The 23,459-nt window shown below is 43.7% G+C and overlaps 1 protein-coding gene, 1 long non-coding RNA gene and 1 pseudogene across 3 annotated transcripts; 1 reads left to right on the top strand and 2 right to left on the bottom strand.

Annotated features, from left to right (window-relative positions):
* Positions 1–1,674: 1,674 nt before the first annotated feature.
* On the bottom strand, positions 1,675–4,343 carry LOC123079424 (protein translation factor SUI1 homolog). Its single transcript, XM_044502195.1, has 5 exons — positions 4,130–4,343; positions 3,123–3,225; positions 2,211–2,422; positions 2,070–2,123; positions 1,675–1,983 (listed from the first exon to the last, which is right to left on the bottom strand). The coding sequence occupies exons 2-5, from the start codon at positions 3,157–3,159 to the stop codon at positions 1,939–1,941; spliced, it is 348 nt and encodes a 115-aa protein (XP_044358130.1). The 5' UTR covers positions 3,160–3,225; positions 4,130–4,343; the 3' UTR covers positions 1,675–1,938.
* A 7,100-nt stretch (positions 4,344–11,443) lies between these two features.
* Positions 11,444–16,620, bottom strand: LOC123079427 (uncharacterized). Its single transcript, XR_006437959.1, has 6 exons — positions 16,391–16,620; positions 13,540–13,643; positions 12,578–12,964; positions 12,346–12,492; positions 12,130–12,276; positions 11,444–11,982 (listed from the first exon to the last, which is right to left on the bottom strand). It is a non-coding gene; the product is annotated as an uncharacterized lncRNA (long non-coding RNA).
* LOC123079425 (subtilisin-like protease SBT3.8) lies at positions 12,195–16,333 on the top strand (annotated as a pseudogene). Its single transcript, XR_006437958.1, has 10 exons — positions 12,195–12,473; positions 12,563–12,654; positions 12,809–12,906; positions 13,534–13,695; positions 13,791–14,410; positions 14,526–14,595; positions 14,705–14,959; positions 15,064–15,181; positions 15,390–15,561; positions 15,659–16,333. The product of XR_006437958.1 is annotated as a subtilisin-like protease SBT3.8 (transcript).
* Positions 16,621–23,459: the final 6,839 nt, after the last annotated feature.

Genomic DNA, 23,459 nt, shown 5'->3' on the forward strand with positions numbered 1-23,459 from the left:
GTATCTTCCTAAAACAGCCGCAATATCACTATCATCGAAAGAACGGAATAGTGGATTACTACGAAATTTGCCAGTAATTCACTATTCTGTTCTTCGAAATTACACCATCACGCATTCGATCTCCCTTCTTTCTGTGAAAGAGTCAAGGTCTCTGAGGACTTCTCTTTTGTCTCTCCCAGATTTAGAAAAAGGGAGGAAGAGGGCCTCTTGATGGGAGTGATTCCCTAGAAAGAGATCGTTCCACTGTTCCAGCATCCTCGAGTTGAAGACCTTCATCCACCTTTCATGGACTGGCACGGGCAAGCACCGACGTCTGGAGCTGGAGATGAAAGCTTGGGTTGAAGAGGCGTCAACGAGTCATCAATTGCGATAGATTGGTTACATTCAGATTCATTTGGTTTTGATTTTTTTTGTTGAGTCGTCAGATGACAATTGTAGTAGGGGTCCTCCCTCTTTTAATACGTAATTCGCCGGTGCTACATATAACATGGGGGTTGCCACGCGTCGGCCGGTGGATCTTTTTAAAAGATCAGCCGCTTCGCGTGCCGTCGAATCTGACACAGATTTAGCGGGTGAACTTCTTGTCTCTACTTTACAACGAAGACCTTGTTGCGGAAACATTTGTAACAGAGATTGTGTTGCAGAATTTTTGTGCAATAGAGGTTGTGTTGCAGATTTTGTTTTTTTTTGCGACATACGTATCGTTGCGGATTTTTTGCAACAGAGGTCATTTTTTTTTGCGACAACGGTCTTGTTGCACATTTGTTTTTTGCAACAGCAGTGATGTTGCAGAAGTGAACGGCACCCTGCGTCGTCGGTGTCGAGCGAAGGTCTTCTTCATCACCCGGTAGCAGCAGGATCGGCTGCGACGGCGGAGCGCGTGCTCGCCGGCGTCAGCGGCGGCACAACAAGGGTGCTCGCGGCGGCGTGACTGGATGAAGGAGCGAAGAGGGAGAAGGAGAGAGGGTTGATGGTGGTGGAGGCGATCGACGATCGCGATGGAGGAGCGCGTGCTTGCCAGCGTCAACGGTGGCAGCGGGGTGCTCGGCGGTGGCGCGGCTACCAACGCCTGGTCTAATGAACGTGAGAAGAGGATGGATGGTGGTGGACGCGACCGACAACCACGACGGCGAAGCACGTGCTCGGCGACATCAGCGATGGCACAACGGGGGTGTTTGGCGGTGGCAAGACGGGTGTGCCCGCTGGCGTGAGCGATGGCGCGTCGGGAGTGCTTTGGAGGAGCATGGGTGGTGGCTGCTCTCAAGGGGATCCAGTTTCAGATCCCTCAACACACAGTTGCCGCAACACACAGTTGTTGCGGTGGGAGAAATCAAAACAGCCACTCAGTTGCAAAAATTAGGTAATACGTTGCTTCTTGCCATCTCATTAAAATCTGATCCAACGGCCACAGAGATGATGGACGCACGTGTCGTGCTCCGTCAGGTGATCCCAATGATTTCCTGATAAACATTGCCAAGCTTAAAACTAGATGGCCCTAAGAAACTATCTCCACCAATGTGTCATGTCAAGAAAAGAAAAAAAGGAACCCCTCAAAAACAAAAAGGAGGGAGTGCCCCTGGCCAAGGCAACGACTGAGCACAACCATGAGAAAATAAACAAATTCGAGAAAACAAACAAAAAAAAAACGAACAGAGCACACAATGCACACAACCATGAGAAGATAAGCCTGAAGTACATTTATTTAGTGCACAATAACCTGGATAAACCATACTGCCATACTGGTGGCGCATACAAACCATGTTGAAGGACAACTTGCATCAACACACCGATGCAAATTCAAATGTCTTGGATGTAAAAGTGCATCAAACACAGATGCCTCACACGAGTACTAGCAATTCAAATGTCTTAGATGTGACAATACCAAGTATACGACAACTTCCAGGCTTCGGTGACAGCACACGAGCATTTGTGTGTTGCCTAAAATCCGTGAATCTTGATGCTCTCTTTCTTTGCAAGTCCAGCCTAACCAAACAGGAATTGTCAAATTAAGAAGATGAACGACGCAACAGTCAATATGCATGACAATATAAAATGGCATTGTAAATTACCTGAACTAGAAAAGTAGCAACATTTTTACGCTGATCACCTTGGAGTTGGATGACCTGAAAATATAGAAGATAACTCATCAGCATATACACACTTAGATGAGAGAATTTTGCTACCAACAAAAAAAGAGAACCTCGCTGTACCTGGCCTAGTTCTGGATCCTGGACTACAGTACCATTACAGCAGAATTCCTTTTTGAGATCCTTGAGAATCTTGTTGTAGCTGTAGTCTTTCTTCAGACCCTGAACAGTTGTCAGACTCTTTCTTCCGTTGCGCTGCTGGACACGCACATGCACATAGTTCTTTGATCCAGCACCAGCGCCGGAGTCCTCAGCATTTGCCTCAGCAAACGGATCTACAAAGAAGATGCCAAGTCAACTTCTGGGTAGAGGATATACTTAGGCAAGGCAACCAGAGGATACACAAATCAGTGTACTGTACGCAAACCAAAAAGATGCATGTTTCTGTGGCATAGTCATCTGTGGACACACATCTTCATTAATACAGATAAGATATGCATCAGCGCCACCTCTAGAGAAGGTTAGGAAAAGCTCTTGTCCAGCATGATAAATGTATGTTGGTATACAACAACTACTACTAACTCATGATCAACTAGATGTGGTATTCTGTTAGTTAATAGAATTAGATATTGAGAACAGTCTATTAGGTAATTTAGGGTAAGAGAGAACGTAAGAAAAGACAATCTATATAGGTTATTTATAGGCAAAACAAATGATCCATGTTTCTGTAATACAGTGATCTGTGACTGTGCATCTTCATTAATGCAGCTAAGCTATGTACCTGTGCCACCTCTAGGGAAGGTTAGCAAAAGCTCTTGTCCAGCATGATACATATATGTTGGTATACAACAACTTATAATCAACTAGATAATGGCATGCTGTTGGTTAATGAGATTAGATATTGAGAGCAGTCTATTAGGTTAATTCAGCGGGAGAGAGAACGTAAATAAACAAAATCTACAGGTTAAGGACTCAAATTGATCTAGATTGGCAGGTGTGATTCCCTAATGAAGAGATAATGAAATGAGTGCATACCAAAAGCAGTTGGAACCTGGACGTCGAGATCAGACATGAACTTGTTGTTTGGTTTGATTGGCCCCAAACAGACAAGGCTCTATTTATTGTCTTGATGTGTGAGCTGCAAAACATCCCAAACGATCACAAACCATCCAGCAATACGTTAATTCTGAATTACAACATTCATTCTGGGAAGAAGATAAGCTAGAACTGAGCCACTGATATGCAATAGTTCCTAGATAGTAGGATAGTACTTGGTGCTAACAGAAGTTGCATCTGAGTTTCTTCTTATAAGAAGATCTCTATTAAGTTATTATCATAATAGCTGATGAAATTTAAGAAATTCAGAGTTGTAGTACTAGATCATCATGGAATATAAGGCAGATATAGTCACGCAATACAGAGGGTACTCAGCAGTACAACATCGAATTAAGTGCACAGGACATTCAGCATAAAAAACGAGGGACGGTGTGCAAAACGCAAGCATAAGCCCCATCCTTGGTCACTTCCAAAATCCACATAGAAAGTAGAAGACCTCCTTATTAACTACAAGGGAGAACCTAAAATCAGCCCACAAATTTGCTAAATCACAAACAGCATGTCCTAATATTTCTCGTTCTATTCATCAGGAAATAGATGAACCAAGCCACAATCGCATAGATCGACAACAAAAGAACAAGGTACTCATCTAAACTGTTCGCGCGGACAGATCGGTTCAAATCGCGGCCGCACGCCTAAGCGAATCCCCAATATCAGACACCCGAATTAGCAGAAAATCAGCCAATCAGGTACGGAAACCACCTAAACTCATCATCCACCGCACAAAACAAACCGATTGGGGCCAAAAATCGGCACACCGAAAAACCAACCCAACAGCCCTATCGAGATCTAGGAGCGGGCGATCGATTGGACGGCGCAACCACAACCGATCGCGAGACGGAGTCCACCGCTAGAAATCGAGCCGCGGGGGAGCAGGGAAACGTAGAATCGGCCGATGGGGGGGAGGGCGAGGAGGGGAAAATCACCTTGTCCGGTGGTGCGAACCGCAGACGGCGAATGCGGGGAGGAGGAGAAAGGCAACACGGGACGAGACGACTTGACCTCGGGGGAAATATCTGTCTCCTCCTCTCTCTCTCCTTCCGCCCCGGTTCCACCACCGTCGGTTATAAAGGAGCACGGCGCGTATAAATTAGGCGGACCGACGATTAAACGTGGAGACAGGATATTCCGTCCGTCGGTTCTACGCTAAATTTAGCCTTGGCGTCGGTTCAGGCCCATTAGCAGATGGTGGTGTTGTAATCTTTGTCCTGTTAGTTTTGTTGGGCCCGATTCTTAGGCGTCAACCTTCCCTAATCACAAATTAGAGTACCCCCCATAAAAGAAAACAAATTAGAGGTGCCCGTTCGAGATGAAAAATCCCTTTGCAAAGTGCATATGTTTTGGTGGGAAAATGCCTCTAGTGACAACACCTTTTCTTAGAAAGTTGTGAAAAAAATTAAACTCGTGACGTTTATAAAAAAATTGAATATTTTTTAATTCGTGAACATTTTTCAAATTCAGGAACATCTTTTTAGAAATCCATTAACATTTTTTTAGTTTCACCAAAATTTTCAAAATCAACAAAAAAATGCGGACCAACAACAACAAAGAGACAAGCGAAAAAATACTTGTGTTGGGGTTTCATGTGATTTTCTTAGTTTTGGGTTGACAAATAAGGCACACGTCCCATGAGATAAAAACAGGCGCAATAAGTACAAGCACGAAAAAAAAACACCTGCAACACTACAGAGACAACGACACAAAAGAAATGTAAGGGAACCACCAAATAGAAAAGGCAAGGAGATGGTGTGACGTCACTTAAAAATGCAATAGCTATTTTTCATCTAAATGAGCCCTAGAGAAGGACGCACTATTCTGATCCCGACTTCATGTGCGCTTAGGTGAACAGTATAATCAAATTTTTTTTGTATGAAATATTGACAAATATTTTGATAACTTGCAAAATTTCATCACCATATGATATTCGTGGAAAAAATGAAAAAAATCAATACTCCAAAATGTTGTTTTCAAAGCATTTTGGAGCATCAATTTTGTTGGAGCATCGATTTTTTTGCCACCTCTTCCACGAACTTCCTTTCATGATGAAATTTTACAAGCTATCAAAACATTTGTCAATGTTTGACACAAAAAATCAGATTATTTCTTATTTTACTGTTCAACCGAGCTCACTTGAGCTCGGGATTAGAACAACACTTTCGCCCTAGAGAAACCCTAAGTAAGGATATAAAAAGAATATGAATTTTCTAGTTCTCATCTAAATGAGGATTAACAAAGTATCATCTATATTTATGCCATTTAACTTTACATGGGGGATTCGTGCTGATACAACATGGACACAAATGCACATTAGAGCGAGTACAATAATGGGTTTATAGCCCACTTGCTTACATGGCGGGGAAAATATATGTCCCCTCCTCTCTCTCCTTCCGCCCCGGTTCCACCACCGTCGGTTATAAAGGAGCACGCCCCGTATAAATTAGGTGGACCGACGATTAAACGCGGTTCTACGCTAAATTTAGCCTTGTCGTCGATTCAGGCCCATTAGCAGCAGATTGATGGAGTTGTAATCGTGTCCTGTTCGTTTTGTTGGGCCCGATTCTTAGGCGTCAACCTTTCCTGATCATAAATTAGAGGTACCCGTTCGATATAAAAAATCCCTTTGCAAAGTGCATATGTTTTGGTGGGAAAAAATGCCTCTGGTGACAACACCTTTTTTAGAAAATTGTGAAAAAGTTAAACTCATGAAATTTAAAAAAAATTGAATATTTTTTAAATTCATGAACATTTTTCAAATTCACGAACATATTTTTAGAAATCCATTAACATTTTTTTAAGTTTCAACAAAACTTTCATAATCAACAAAAAATGCGGACCAGCAACAACAAAAAGACAAGCGGAAAAAAACTTGTATTGGGGTTTCATGTGCTTTCCTTAGTTTTGGGTTGACAAATAAGGCACACATCCTGTGAGATAGAACAGACGCAGTAAGTACAAGCACGAAAAAAAGACCTGCAACGCCGCATGGATGACGACACAAAAGAAACATACGAGACCACCAAACAGAAAAAGCAAGGAGATTGTGTGACGTCACTTAAAAGTGCAACAACTATTTCTCATCTAAATGAGCCCTAGAGAAGGACGCGGCTATTCTGGTCCCGAGCTCATGTGAGCTCAGTACAATCATTTTTTTTGTATGAAATATTGACAAATATTCTGATAACTTGCAAAATTTCATCACCATATGATATTCATGGAAAACATGAAAAAAAATCAATACTCAAAATGTTGTTTTCAAACGCATTTTGGAGCATCGATTTTGTTTTTTGCCACCTCTTCCACGAACGTCCTTTCATGATGAAAATTTTACAAGCTATCAAAACATTTTTCAATGTTTGACATAAAAAAGTCAATTTATTATTTATTTATTTATTTTATTTTATTGTCCAGCCAAGTTCACTTGAGCTCAGGATTAGAACAACACTTTCGCCATAGAGAAACCCTAATTAAGGATATAAAAATAATACAAATTTTCTAATTCGCGTCTAAATGAGAATAACAAAGTCTCATCTACATTTATGTCATTTAATTTTACATGGAGATTCGTGTTGATACAACGTGGACACAAATGCACACTAGAGCAATAATGGGTTAATGGTCCACTTGATTACATGACATTTTCGCCTATGTGGCGGAGAGAGACATGAAAAAATAAGAAGAGTGTGCTCTCATGCAAGAGCCTAGCTATATGCTAACTTCTAGGTATATACAATAAATGCAAAGAAATAGAGAGAGATGCTTAAAAAGGTATTGATCTTATAGCCAGCTTTATAGCTTGCCTTACTATATAAGTGGAGGTAGTGTTATGCACACGATGGATTTTTGCACGATTCAAACACAACAGGTCGTCCAGACCATTGGATTGCCTCATTTCTTTAATCGACAATTGTATTTTCCGAACGTTCGGATCTTGGGAACAGATCCGAATGACCTATCTAGCGTCGGATGAGGATCGTGCGGCTCGCATGCCCTTGATTCCCTCCCGCAACTGGCGCGTCCCTCGATCCCCTCCCATAACTCCCCTCGTGGTTTAACTGCTCCAGCAAATTCTTCTCCGACTCCTTAATTACCGCGATTGACGTGCGTCTTAATTTACCATGCGAAAATACCCTCCCGCAACTCCTGTGGTTTTTTAAGACTAGCCACAATGGGTAGTAACATAGACTAGTAACATGAACATAGACTAGTAACATGCATATGTTACTAGTCTATGTTACTACCTCTATAGTGGGGAGTAACATATGTGTAGTAACATGCAACACTTCATTTATTAGTCTATAGACTCATCTTGCTTTGATTTGTGCGATGGTACTCATACTACTAGTAACTAGTCATGTTACCACTTTCCCCTCTTTCTTCATTTATTACTTGCCACATCATCTATTTTATCTAGATATGTGTGATGTTACTACCTATGTTAGAATAGATGATATGGCAAGTAATAAATGAAGAAAGAGAGGCATGTGGTAACATAGCTAGTTACTACTATTATGAGTAACATCACACATATCAAGGCAAGATGAGTCTATAGTCTAATAAATGAAGTGTTGCATGTTATCACACATATGTTACTCCCCACTATAGAGGCATGTTACTACTCTATGTTATTACCCATTGTGGTTAGTCTTACTCCCACTGTGGATAATCTAACTGCCCAAGCGAATTTTTCTCTGACCCCTTCCTTAATAAGCGTGATTGATGTGCGTCTTAATTCGTCATCCAAAAATATCTCCAAATCCTTAACTAGCGTGATTGATGGGTATCTTAATTCTGCATGTTATAAGCATGTTCTTCTTTTTTAGGAAAAGACTATGTGCAGATTAAGAATCGACCTCTCAGCTTTGCAATTTATTTAGGGGGTGTTTGGTTCAAAAGTCCTAGGACTTTTTCTAGTCCCAGGGACTAATCAAAAAAGACTCTCTAGTAGAGTCTTTTTCTAGTCCCTGTAGAAAAAGTTCCTCCTGTTTGGTTCCTAGGGACTTTTTAGGGACTTTTTCTAGTCTCTGGGTAAAAAGTCCCTGAACCAAACACCCCCTTACTAGGCTGTTTTACATGTCAAAAAATATTTACTAGGCTGTTTAAATGGACGGACTAACCACCTAACCTAGGCGTTCGTTGTGTATAATATATGAATGTTACATACAACACTTTTTCTATTTTCAAGAGTGTTGGCACGAAAAAGAGCTGAAAACACTGTGATAATTTTTTTACTACAGAGAAATATTGATGAAACATACTATGACAATTTCTATGTACATAGCATGATAATCTATGCACCACACAGCTGATAACTTACGTACGAACACCATGATAACTTTGACCTGAGAGAAAAGTTGTTGAAAAAATACCCCGATAACTTATGTGTAACAGTATGATAATATACACAACAGTCCTCATAACTCACGTATAAACATCATGATAATTTTTGACCCAAGGAAAAACGTTTTTGAATACGTACTCCGTTAACTTTCTAAATAACATGGTAATATACATAGTGTGACGTGGTAACTCACGCACGAACACCGCGGTAACTTTGACCCGGGGTGGGGGTGAGGAAGTTGTTTGAAAACATGCATACCCGCTCCTGATAATTTCGTGTAAATAACACGGTAATATACACACTGTAGACTTGATAACTCATGTACAGACACCGCGGTAACTTTGACTCGGGGTGGGGGGAGGGGAGGAAGTTGTTGAAAACGTACCCCCAATAATTTCTATATAAATAATATGGTAATATACACACCGTTGACATGATAACTTACGTACAAACACCACGGTAACTTTTGACCCGACGAAAAAGTTGTTGAAAATATACTCCCAACAACTTCTGTGGAATAATATGGTAATCTATGCACTGCATACCTGATAACTTAATACAAATACTATGGGCACTTCCGACCCCGGGGAAAAAGTTGTTGGAAACATACCCTGGTAACTTTTGTGTAAACAACACGATAATATACGCATTGCATACCCGATAACTCACGTAGTAACATCGTGGTGACTTTTGACACGGGAAAAAATGCTGAAAACATCGCGGTGACTTTTGTAAATGACCTGGTAATATTCCACCGCTTACTTGATAACTTACATATAAACACCCACTATCGGGGATATACCCCGTAGTATGACCTGACCGGATATACGCTTCATCGGTAACCTGCCTGAAGACTGGCGACTCACTGGTCAGGCGACTCACTGGTCAGTCGACTCACTAATGACCCCGACGGCGGGTCAGATGGAGACAAGGCCCAAGGCCTGGTAGGCCGGTTCATGTTATGATAGGCCGGTTTAAGAGGAAAAGGCATACGAAATATTTCCTTACAAAGGAAGCAAGACTAGGATTCCACTAGTAATAGAGTAGTCATAATCCTACTAGGACTCCACATGTAACCCGCCCCTCCAACTTATATAAGGAGGGGCAGGGCACACTAAGGAGGAGAAGTCTAGATAAACAGACAAGTCAATAGCTCTCGAAATAGAGCACTCCTGTAATCGTGATCATCATCACCAATATCAGTGAAGCAGGATGTAGGCTTTTACCTCTACCGTGAGGGGCCGAACCTGGGTAAAATCTCGCGTCTCTCGTCCCACTCAACCCCTCTCAAGCTACCACATAGATGTGTTGGACTCACGACTAAGTCCTCACACTAAAGACATCTGCTGTGACAAATCCACGACACCCACGGAAACTTTGACCCTGGGGGAAAGGATTTGTTGAAAAATATACCCCCAATAACTTCTCGTAAATGGCATTATAATTTTACGCACCACAGACTTGATCATGGGTGGCCAATGGGGCGGCTTGGTATCCACCCAACCCGCACACGCCTAAACGGGCTTGGCCCAACACGAGCCACAAAATTTTGTTCATAAGCATGCCTTACAGTGTCTACACGTGGATCTCACCTTGCGCCCTAGGCATGACACTGGGACGGCACAACTCGGCACACACCTAAATGGGCCTGGACTGACACGACCCCGCAAAGTTCCGTTTATAAGTGAGTCATGCCATGTTGGCACGTGGACCTTATCCCATGGCCGAGGCACGTCACCGATGGTAGGTGGTATTACAAACATGATAATTTACTTACAAACATCATGATAACTTTTCGCCCTAGGCAAAAAAAGGGAGTAGTCGAAACACTCCGGTAACTTCAGTGTAAACACCATGATAAGTTAGTAGTACATGCATGGTAATTTTTGACTAAAAAAAAAGTCGCCGAAACATACCAACATGGGATCTAGTTTCGAAGATCTCGTCGCCATGATTTTTTACATGAAAACGAATTTTGAAGCGGAGCGACGGTTTAGGCTACAAAACATTTTTAACTTCCAAAATAGAATGAATATTTGATGACGTCATCATTTCTGTCTTTATGTGCATGCATGCAAACTTGCTCCACCGTACTCCCTCCCTCTGTTCCTAAATATTTGTCTTTTTAGATATTTCAACAAGTGACTACATACGAAGCAAAATGAGTGAATTTACACTCTAAAATATGTCTACATACATGCGTATGTGGTATTTCATTTAAAATGTCTAGAAAGACAAATATTTAGGAACAGAGGGAATATTTTTCTTTGATAAAGTAGTGCGGAAGTAGCGCTAGAGTGGGATTAGCAAGCGAGATTAGCGATTAAAGAAGGCAAGAATCATCGTTCGGATTTGTTCCTAATGTCCAAACGTTTAGAATCTATCGCTGTCCTTCTTTAATTTGTGTGGCCTCTAATCATGTCGTGCACAAATCGTCCATCAAGATCGTATATACAACACTATCAATATGAGTGAGTATAATAAATGACTATAAATGATATGATAGCTTCGTATAGCCATCAGCTGGCTATACTATTAACCATGCCCTTAGCACACATGTGTCTATACAAGTCTAAAAGAGTAACGAACATCAGTTATATTTTTAACAAATCCATACTACAACATGACAACAAATAAAACAAATTTTTTATAGTATGGCCAGTGGCTGGTTACGAACTTGACTACCAATCTCTGAGTGCTTTCCTGACAAATGCGTCGTTGACTGTACCAATAAAAGACGCAGATACGAAACTCTATTTCTTTGTTATTTATGTATGTAAGATGCATTTGACTCTCAAAAATCAAGCTTTATCAAGAATTAATCTAATTATCTATTCTGCACAAAGTTGATATTGTCATGTTAAGCACCTCCTATTATGAATTTGTAACCATTAAACAGACATTGAACAAATCATGGTCAGAGCTCATATTTACACTGCCAGAATACACTCAGTAATCCTCAAAAAAAAGTTCAGCAAGTACTCCCTCCGTAAATAGATGCTCTAATATTTTTCTTTACAGAGGGAGTATTTATGAACTTTTTCAAGCAAAAGTGTACTTCTCTTCCAAGAAATAAAAGATCAGCAGGCTGCACTGACGTCTCCTCGATAACACCGGAAGAGCTGGCACTACGTATGGCATGGATGGTCGACGCGCTAGTCAAGTCAATCTTCTCTCCGGAAGAGATGGAAGAGATGCTCTCTCATCAGCAAGTCAATGTTCTTGGGATCGCTCACAGCCACGGGTGATGGACCCGTACAATCATATGCAGCGGCCAGGAAAAGGAAAGGCATACAAAACCCGCCGCCGATTGAGAACCACCACACCTTCAATACGCGCACGAGACCATCCGGAGGGCCCTCGATTTGATTCCCTGTCTGAACGGAGCCCTGCCCTGTTCTAGCCTACAGCAACCGGCAGCATCTTCAGCAATTTCGTTGCCTGCACGCCACACGTTTTTGTTTCCATTACTTCTCGTAGGGAAGATGATATGATATTTATTTACTACTACGTAGTACTTGCTAAACATGCGAATGAACAAATTGAAAAGCCGCGCTTCAGGAGAAGGGAAAATAAGTGCAATATTACAGGTTTGAACTGGGAGAATGCTGGAGCGGGGAGAAACGCAACGCGTTTCAGCTGAGCTAGTTCCAGGGAACTTCAGGGAGGAAATTGGCGTCGATAGCCGAAAGATTCGATTCATGCCAACTGAGCCTGTATCTTTGACCTTCCTTTCTGCACATGGACAATCAATTAGTCATCATACTACAAGACAGAGACTAACAGGCCTATAAATACCATTACCTGATCATATCAGCAAGTGCTTCCATACCAACATGGATTTCCACTCTTCCCCTCGGCGTTTTCCGGCTTACCTCCTACTCTGCTTATGCCTTATGATAAGCATAGGCAGAGGGTATGGCTCTCAAAAGGTATGGCTGATTCATCACCCTGCATTTTATAGCATAGTGTTGGTTCTGTTCGATACTAAGATATGTTTTCTGTTCCTCTCCACGCATAGCTGTACATCGTTTACCTGGGAGAGAAGAAACATGATGACCCTTCTCTGGTAACAGCTTCGCACCATGACATGCTCACCACCATTCTTGGAAGGTAAACCTCAGAACAAGTTTGCCATCTTTCCGAGTTCGGTTCTGATCTTCTGACGGGCCATATTATATACTTTTAAAGGACAGAGTATTTCGTTCGACAATTCCGAGTAAGGCTGTCAGTTTTTTTTTTCTCATCACTTGCTGATTTGTTTCAGCAAGGAAGATGCGTTGGCCTCCATCACTTATAGCTACAAGCATGGCTTCTCAGGCTTCGCGGCCATGTTAACAGATGACCAAGCACAAGATCTTGCAGGTGGGCCAAGTTTGCTACAAAAATTGCTTCGCTGATTCTCTGTTGATCTAACACTATCCTGTTAAGATAACCGAATTGGGGAATTCAATCCTGATGCATGATCCTTTCTTCTGAAGAAAGAAACGTATTTGGTGATTATTATTTGCTCATTAGTTAAGCTGTTTATCTTTCTAATCATCGATATGAGTTCGAGGCCGGGCAGTCATATGGTTCTTATTCCTGTTTTGAGGAAACCTACTCTCGATCAATGTATGGTCTCTTTTCTGCAATACAACTTATTTGTAGTTATACACTCATTTAGTACGAAGCTGCACATCTGCAGTATCCTTACGATCCTGCCTGATTACTATTTCGATTTTTCCTATTTCTTAGGTGACTGAAAAATAACTACTTTTAAATCACTGCTGAGAATTGTCCAATCAAACTTCAGAATTCGTGAAAGGGTAAATAAGGGGCGAGAAAATTTTGATCTTGGGACTATCAGTGGTTAACTGAGAAACAGACAATTTCTAACTCGGGTTATGAGGATCCTTTCTTTCTGTTACTCTGTGATGTATACACCACATAGATAACTAACTGGCGGCTTCTGATATAGAATTTTCTCATGTATCTATTTGACATGTTCAGAGCTACCTGAAGTTATCAGCGTTACTCCAAATCAGCACCATGACTTGATGACCACAAGAAGCTGGGATTTCCTTGGCATGAACCTGGACCATCAGCCACCTAGTAAACTTCTGCAGAGGAGCAAATATGGAGAAGATGTAATTATCGGGATATTTGACACTGGTCAGTCCTTCATTGCTAACAAGTTAAATTAGAAAGAAAAAAAAATCTTCACCAAGCAAATTCCTGCTAAAACACTGCAAATGCAATTGATGCAGGGATCTGGCCTGAATCAAGAAGCTTCAGCGACGAAGGATACGGACCAGTACCGTCACGATGGAAGGGTGTGTGTCAGCTGGGGCAGGGCTGGAACAGCACCAACTGCAACAGGAAAATCATAGGCGCACGGTACTATCCTGCGGGTCTGGACAAAGCCGACAAAGCGAACAATTACATGTCTGCACGGGACATAAACGGGCACGGGACGCACACCGCATCCACAGCAGCTGGTGCAGTAGTAGAGGGGGTCAGTCTCCATGGCCTGGCAGCAGGGGTGGCACGCGGTGGTGCGCCCCGAGCGCGCCTTGCAGTGTACAAGGTCGCATTTGAGGGCCCGAAGAAGGTGCAGCTTGCTAGTGCCGCGCTGCTAGCAGCTCTGGATGATGCAATTCATGATGGAGTAGACATCCTATCCCTATCAGTCCAGTATAATGACAATTCATTTGGTTCACTCCATGCAGTCCAGAAGGGTATTACCGTTGTTTATGGCGCCGGAAATAGTGGGCCTAGACCACAAGTCATTTCTAACACAGCCCCTTGGGTCATTACAGTCGCAACGAGCAAGATCGATCGGTCTTTTCCAACTGCCATTACCCTTGGAAACAACCAAACCATAGTGGTATGCACTAGAGAAACATGATCTTTGTTAGAATCCTGGGAGGCAACTTTGCTCCACCTATCATCCTCAAACACTTACCACTCAATATTTATGCATAACTTTTTCATATTTGCAGGGTCAATCACTCTATTACATGATAAAAATGAATCCAAGAGTGGGTTCCAGCCACTTGTACAAGGTGGAAGGTGTGTCAGATGCTATTCGGTTTTCATTGAATTTATAGATGTCATTTTCTGTTTAGGCATTAAATTTCTGAATCCAGTTGAGCAATTATTGTGGTCTTTCTGTTTACAGCTGCTCAATCGAGGCGCTAAATGGCACGGAAATCAACGGAAAAATTGTTCTATGCATTAAAGAAACTTTTGGCCCAACAGCAGACATTCTCCCAGACGCCATAACAAATGTTAAAAGTGGTGGGGCATTTGGTCTTATTTTCGCAATATATACCATCGATAAGCTTTTGAGCACCGAAGATTGTGTGGGCATTGCATGTGTCATTGTCGACATTGATATTGGGTTTCAAGTTGCAACATACATTGGAAGCCAAGGGTAAGAACCTATTTTGTGGCCTTCCATGCTTAGTTGCTTACAGATGTTATCTTTTATCCAGCAATTATTTAAAGACTCAATAAACTGTGCTTTAACTTGAGCAGCTCGCCCATTGCAAAGATTGCGCCAGCAAGTACTATAACAGGAAACCGAGTTCCTGCTCCAAGAGTCGCATTTTTTTCTTCAAGAGGCCCGTCCGTCAAGTACCCTACAGTTCTTAAGGTACACAAGCTAAAACGAGCGCATTCTGTTGTCCTGTGCAATATATATACTATTATTCCAGAAACAATTTTCGGAAAAACACCAACTAGTAGGGATTGATCGTAAGATTTCTCTCAGAAATAGGGACGTTAAGATGATTTTGTTTGACAGGTTAGCACTACCTTCATACGGTGAAATTATCTTAATCCCATTATAACTACTTTAACAGCCTGACATAGCCGCACCAGGAGTGAACATCTTAGCAGCTACAGGAGACGGATATGTGTTCGACTCAGGGGCATCAATGTCAACCCCACATGTAGCAGGCGTCGTAGCATTGCTAAAGGCTGTACATCCTGATTGGTCTCATGCCGCCCTAAAATCAGCAATTGTTACCACTGGTAAATTCCTAAAACATTATATCCACATGAAACACTATCCTCATCAATCCACTCACACTTTCTTAACAACAATTTGTTCTTCTTTGCATGGGTAAAGCATCAACCAAGGATGAGCATGGCATGCCGATGCTAGCAGAAGCACTACCCCGGAAGGTCGCCGACCCATTCGACTATGGAGGGGGAAACATAAATCCCAACGCAGCTGCCGATCCCGGCCTTGTTTACGACATCGATCCGAGGGACTACAGCAAGTTCTTCGCTTGCACGATTCAGAAATACGCTATCTGCAACATTTCAATATCGCCGGCATATCACCTAAACCTGCCTTCCATAGCCATTCCTGAGCTAAGGGGTCCAATTAAGGTGCAGCGAGCAGTCACGAACGTCGGCGAGGTCGACGCGGTTTACCGAGCCGATATACAGTCCTCCCCAGGAGTGAGGATCAAAGTCGACCCACCAACCCTAGTCTTCAACGCGACAACGAAAGTGCACGCCTTCAAGGTCAGCATGACGCCTCTGTGGAAGGTGCAAGGGGACTACACGTTCGGCAGCCTGACTTGGCGCAATGAGCACCACTCGGTGAGGATCCCATTAGCAGTCCGGATCACAATCCAGGATTTCTACGCCGATGTTGCATAGTAACTAGGAAGGTCATATGAAAAATAAAGATTGGTGATGTACTTAGGATTTGTAATTTGTACTTGAATAAATTTGTTTGCAAGAGAACACTACTGTTTTTTCAAATTTGTCTGAATGCTCGGTTCTCGATTTACCCCCGACGAATCACAAAACAGAAATCGCTGTAGAGAGGAGGATGGCTGGGACGAACCTGGCGGCGTAGACCGCGGAGAGCTTCGCCGGATTAGCCGTGGTGAGAGCCGTGACGTGAGTGCGGGCCCGCGTGCGTTGCCCTCCGGCCGCCGGAGTCGACGGGGATCCCGGTATCGCCGTGCGGCTGACGGCGATTGTTCCCAGCTAAACCTGGGCATCCTCCGGGCCGGGCTTTGCTCGGGCTGTCATTATGATCCTGTACATGGGTCTCACTAAAATGGGCTTTGCTATCATCCAACTTCGGCGTTGAGCCGCACATCAGAAACTAAGTGACGCACTGTCTCAAAAAAAAAAGTGACGCACTGTCTCAAAAAAATAAAATCAGAAACGAAGTTGTATGCCAGCCAACGAGATGCTGAAACGAAGAGTGTAGCTTTTATTTTTGAGCACAACGAAGAGAAAAAAAAGATGGTAACTAACGAACATCAGAATTTTTGGACCTCCCAGTGAACACCCTCAATTTATCTGATCACCGTCGAACAAACATCAATTTTTCCATCAAACATGGCAATTTTCTTCTCTGATCATGGCAAATCCTAAAATGTTGGCATGGCAACTTTAGTTGCGGTCCTAAGAGCATCTCTAGCAGACCTCTTATGTTGTGGACCCTTAAAATCGTTATAAGGGTCGAGAAAAACGTGTTTTAAGGGCCGATTTTTGCTGCAGCCGAACAAATCCCATATAATCAACCAGTAAAAAAGAATATTATCTGAATATACCGAACGGGTCCACAGCTAGCCCATTTTTTTTTCTGATGGTCCTCTTCCTCAAGCCAATTTGAAACCGCGGACAGGCGGATGAGGAAGATGCGAGGTGGACGCAGGCGGACGGGCAGGCGAGGAAGACGCAGAGCGGCCACGGCGAGCGGGCGGAGGCCAAGGCGGCCGCGATGGCGCGGGTGGCGGCCGGACTCCTCCATTCGCCATAGCGAGCTAGCTCGACGTGCATTCATTCAGCCAGAGCTAGCTCGCTAGCTACGTTCGAATCGATTCGATTCAGCTAGCTAGCAAGCTACCTCCTCCGTCGGGAGAGCCGCGAGCGGCTGGGCGGACGGCCGGGGCGGACGACGGGCCTGCGCAGCGGACGGCCGAGCGCACCGGCCTGGGCAGACGGCCGGCGAGCGTGACGGACGGGGCGGGCGAGAGGTGGCCGGGGATGGGCGGGCGGCGGCCGGGGACGGACGGCGGGGAGCGAGCCATGAAGTTTCCGCTGGCAGTTGGACTCCCGCCAACGGTCTTTCACGTATACAGGGCGCTCTCGGACTGTCTCCGAAATTCTTATTTTCACAGGTTTGGCGGGATGTTTTCCGTGCCCCTAAATAAATTTACGTGTTGGAGTCGTTTACGAGTTTTATTTGGGTTTTTTTTCTGCCTAAAACTATAAACCGACGGTTATTTTACAGTTTCGTGCGTTTTATGGGGTTTGCTAGAGAAGCTCTAAAAACACGAATCTGGATCCCTCGGACGAATTAGACCCGCCAACGATGATTTTTTCAACACTACATGGTTTTCATGAGCTAGCTAGTACCTAGGATAGATGCTCCGTAAAAGAAATTTGACGGAGGCTCATAGCGTGCTGCGTAAGCGTGCGACGAAGTCATTGACAAAGTAGTTGAAATTTGTCTTCCACATGCCATGGCTTAGGCGCTTCTTTGTCTGAACGGGTTCTTCTCTCATTCTTTTCACTGTGGCGCGATGGCATGATCTGGAACGCAAGGATTAATCAGAATCGGGAGGAGCCCGTGCAGGTGTTCCTACGTGCGTGCTACAACTTTGCTCGTGGTGAGGGAAGACGAGATGAGCATTGTTGAGCTAGGGAGGACGAGCCTAGCGCTGCCGTGGCCGGACACGACGAGAAAGATGAGAAAGGGAAGAAAAATATATCATCGGATTCTCGTCGGAATTTGGGGCCGGAGGTAGGTGGGGCTACAGGTTGTCGACTAACATGCAGGATGGTCGCTGAAGGCAAGGAAACTCAGTCGGGATGGCGTCGGCATGGAAGCGGTCGAGCAACTGATATTTGAGGAGTTAGTTTCGGCCGCTTAAAATTGAGGGAGTTGAAACATTTCTCAAACATTTGAAGAGTTAAACATATTGAGAGTTCGGCTATGTGCGGCTTAACTCCTAGAAGATTGCAAAATCTTTTGAGGAGTTAAGCCCTTTTGAGGACATAAGCAGTTGTCGCTTAATTAGCCTTTTATCTTATCTTAATCATGTGTTCGACTATGTATGGACATCCATGTTATAATCGATGTTTCTTAAAATAAACTCGAAACCGACAAGCTTCATAAAAAGGTGTGTCTAAGCTCAGTCGATCGAGACTCAACGAAGTCTCAGTCGAGTGACGTCTGTGTTTTTTTTTTTGCTACAAGTGGCATGGTTGGATGCTAGAAACGGTGATGAAAAATGTTGTGATGGTATTGCAGGCAAGAACAATAAATTCTACAACCGTTCTAACTAAAATGCTACAACCGTCAATGAAGGATATTGCAACCGTTGAGATGGCGTTCTACAACCAGCATGATGGATGTTGCAACCGGTAGGAAAAATGTTGCGGCACAAAATGCTGCAAAGTCGACTGAGAGTCTGAAACTTGGTTAAATCTCAGTGTTTTAGCAGGCTTGTTTGTAAAATCATAATCGAAACTGGTCGGACGTGCCACATTTCTATTTGCCTCTAACATGGACGTCAATTTCTCTCCGGCAAAACAATCAGCTAACCCGTGTAAAACTTGGAGACGTGTGGTATTCGAGAAAACTTGGAGACGTGTACCATCGTGCACGAACTTAGAGAAGTCGGCAAGTCATACCAACATGAGCAGCTAACGACGAACCGACCTGGCACGTGCGTGCACTACGGAGCTTCGCTGTCAAGAAACCTGGAGCATATCCCAGATTATCATATCGCAGTCCATCAGCCAGGATAACACGCATACGATCCGATCCTTTCATCAGCCAACAGAGTTACAAATCGTCGTCGTCTTCAGCGCACCGAAAACCAATTAACATGAATACATTAATCGATAATGGCAGGCAAACCGCGACAACTTCTCACCCATCACGTAGAATAGAAACGTACTCAAATCACCTGCACACGCTTTCATCAGAGACAAGAAGAACACTTCCATCCACTAAGACGTGGACTCGTGGCGTATTACCAGTCAAAACCCGTTGCCAGGTCAACTCTGTACCCTGCATAAATATACACCACGAGCGATGATGCTGCCCACGACATCGAGTTGGAGCAGCAGAGCAGAGCAAATAATCACAGAAGAATCTGCTGCCCGTACGTGCTTGTTTGGAGCTTGGTGCTTGGAGGCGAGGCTAGGAAGAAGATGACGAGGCGGTTCTTGCCTCTTTGCGCGCTCCTCCTCGTGCTGCTCTGCATGGCGGCGAGCCTCGCGGAGGGGAGGCGCGGCGGGGGACGCCCCATCATCGGCGGCGGCAGCGGCGGGGCCAGAGGGAGGGGCTCCGGCAGCCCGCGCGGCCTCAGCGGCGGCACCTGGGCGGCGTGCGTCGGCTCCTCGCTGCTGGTCGCGGCGGCCATGCTCTTCTAGCTTGCAGCGGCGGGAAGAGCTCAAGAAGGATGGTTGGGCAACGTAAATGTTCTGTGCATTCGTTGGTTCTTTGTTACTACTGTCGATTTGATTGTTGTTGTATATACATACGTGAGCGGATTGGCTAATTCATTCGATATGTTTATCTTGATTATTAAGTGGATGCAGCCGTTCATATTGAGACACTGTATATGAGGATGTGCATGATCTGTTCTCGTCAAAGTATGGTAGAGACAGCTCATGTGATTGCGCAGTGTGTTTAGCATCAAATCATATACTACTACCACGCCAACATAGTTTATTTTCATAACATTTCACAGAACTACATCCTAGAAAATGTTAAATGCATATTCCCTCCGTAAAGAAATATACTTTTATATTGAGGGAGTACATGTAAATATCTTAGCTTTAATATTGAAAGAGGGTAAATCTGCAGTCCATCATCTCGAAAACTCGCAGGGGCACAAATGCATGCACCCACCCATTTGCTTCAAGATTGGTGCACTAGTTTATGTCATTAACCCTTAATTGTTGCACTGGGTCCATGCATGCCAGTTTTTGGCAGAGTTGCATGCGCCACCCACCCCTCCTCCAATGCTTTTTTTTTTAATTTTATCTTCAAATTTGAATCTATTGTATCTTTCGAACCGAAAGTACAAATTAAGTTCCATTTTGCATATTCATGTTCGTTGCAATGTGTACTTTCGAATAAGACCAGTTTTGAATACATTCAACACCTTTTTAAAGTTTACCAAGTTTCAAATATTAAAACTTGCTAGTCATAATATTATGTTTTACAAACTTACCATTCATTCTATCAAGTTATAGTAGTTGAAACACTTTTAAAACTCGTCAAAATGTTAGAGCCCCCACATGGTTTTAAGTTTCACTTTTGAACTTATTCATTTCTATTGAGTTTCAGCAGTTGAAACATAGCAAAATTTTAAATGCGTCAAAACGTATACAAATTGGTCTTGTTTCAAAAGATATAATAGATTAAAATTGCAAGTCAAAAGAAAAGGCATGAGAGATGGGGTGGGTGGGGTATGCACTCTCTTCCAAAGGTTGTACCAAAAACTGCATAGATGCAGTAATAAGCTCTAATCACAAAACCATTTTCTGGTTTTAGACGTAATCATACGGCTGCATGCATGCATGCATGCCCCACCCCTGCTTGCCATAAATCGTCTTCTTCTATCATCCCACCTTCTTCTCCCTTCCTAGACCTAGGGTATCACCCCCAACTCCTGGTGAAGGAGCAAAGGTAGAGAACCGTGTGAGAAAGATAAAGTTAGTATGATAATAATGCTGACAAAGGTAGAAGATGGAGATAACTGGACATAGAGCAGACCATGGCACATCCGCGAATGGCAGACACAAATTCAAAAGCGTTAACTTTACAACCCTGTTTGGAATCCTGAAAAGCATAGTAAAACCGTAGGAATGCTATTTCCGTAGGAAATGTTCATTTTCTTTCCTTCGGAGTGCAAGAACGTAGGGAAAGTGTAGGATAGGAATAAGGTTCCCTTCGATTTTTAGGGCATCTTTCTTTCACATGATAAAAACAGACATGAACAGATTTTTTTTGAACATTGTTACCATGACATGTGGAATCTTAGAGGAATCGAAGGCACTCAAATTGCTAGTTACATCACAGAAGAAAACATAAGAATTAGATATAAAAATAATGAGAATGCGAATGGAGGTAGAGAAGCCCATATCTGATTCTTATAGAAGAGTGAACCCTCGAACCCGGGTCGGCGACAACTCGCCTTGAAGCTTTTCTACCACTAGACGGCAGGAGAGGTCTCACAAGAATTAGATATCATACCTCCGGGCTTATCCATCTCCAAATCAATTAGCCTACTCGCACTTGGGAAAGAGCCTCCTAGCGCCATTTCGAGTGCGTCCTGTTTTCACTCAAGCCACCTAGGTTTGAAAAAGTTAAGGAGGAAACTCTCCCCTTGGCCTTTTTTTAATTAGCCTACTGGCAAAGTACGTAGAATTCTTCCCAAAAAAAGAAGAAAGGATGAATTCTCTTCAAAAACTGAGGTAATAAAAAAAATCTTTTTCTTTTTGCAGTTTTGCACATGCTTTCAAATATGAGTGCGGCTAGATCTCTTAAATAATCAAGTGATATAGTAGGTAGGAAGAAGAAGAAGAAAAACTAAAAAGAAATATTTGCAGAGATCTTCATGCAAGATCAAACAAATATAACATCGAGTGCGAGACTTAGCCAAGGGGAGTGCTTCGGTACAACCCCCTAAAACGTATAATGAGTAGTATGGTCATTTCATATTAGGTATAGGAATACCCACCCCGACGCCGTACGTCCGCGCGCGACGTCGTACGCCCGCCCGCGTATGGCGCACCCGTCGCTGTACGTCGCGCCCCGTACGCCCGCCCGCGTACCTGCACCCGTCGCCGCCGTACGCCCGCACGTCGCCGCCGTACGCCCACACGTCTCCACGTTGGCGTCGATAGTTATTGAAAAAAAAACGTCACGGGAGCCGCCGACGCCCGCCGTCGTAACCCTAAACCCTAAACGCATCCACGCCGTCTCCACGTCGGCCCCCGTCTCCGCGAAGTCGCCGTCGCCCGGGTCGCCGCCCAAACAGGCCGCCGCGCGTGCCCCGGCGCCGTTGCCGCTGCCGCCGCATTACTTTCCCGTCGCCCAGATGGCCGCCCACCCGTGATCTTCGTCGCCGCCTTCCTCCGCGGACTCCGCCTGCTACAACCGGCCATCGTCCTCATGCTGTCGACACCTGCCTCGGCCGGCCAGCAACGTCATGCCGTCAGCGCGTTCGTCATCGGACAAAATGGATCCAGTTGACATCCTCGCCGCCGTGCAAGAGGTTGGTTTGAGACGTTGTTGTGCTTGATGAACACATTATTTTAAGGATGATGTTACACGGTGTTCGATTGATCTTAGAATTTTTTAAACATGTATAGTTAGAGGAGGAGGGCGATTATGATGGCGATGATTACGGCGAGGACAACGGAACCTCGTCACTGAATATGGATGAACCTGCTGAGGAGAACTACATGAGTTTGGATGAACCTTATAGTGGCAATGTAAGTGTGATCAACGTTGATAAAAACAATAAATATGATAAACCGCACGGACAATTACATGTTTTTTTGCATCATGCAGCGACATGGCGATGATGATGATGATATGGATATAGATGATTCATTTGCTGAAAGTGCACTCTGAGTATGTTTTAAAAAAATAGGAGAAGAAATGACATAATAACCATATGAGCGCTTACATGTATTTTTTGAAATGTGTTTAGATGGATGAGGACGGGGACTTTGTGAGGAATATTGTGGACGATGAAAGTGACAAATCGCACGTTGATGCATGTCATGATGACAGCTCCAACAAAGTAAGTTTTGAAACTTACATACATTACATATTAAAATAATAACTAACTGACATACATGGTTTCATGCATTAATTTACAGGGAGATGTAGATGGTCCAAGCGGGAAGGATGAGCATGTTGGTGA

Source organism: Triticum aestivum, chromosome 3D (assembly GCF_018294505.1).
Source record: "Triticum aestivum cultivar Chinese Spring chromosome 3D, IWGSC CS RefSeq v2.1, whole genome shotgun sequence".
NCBI classification, from domain to species: Eukaryota; Viridiplantae; Streptophyta; class Magnoliopsida; order Poales; family Poaceae; genus Triticum; species Triticum aestivum.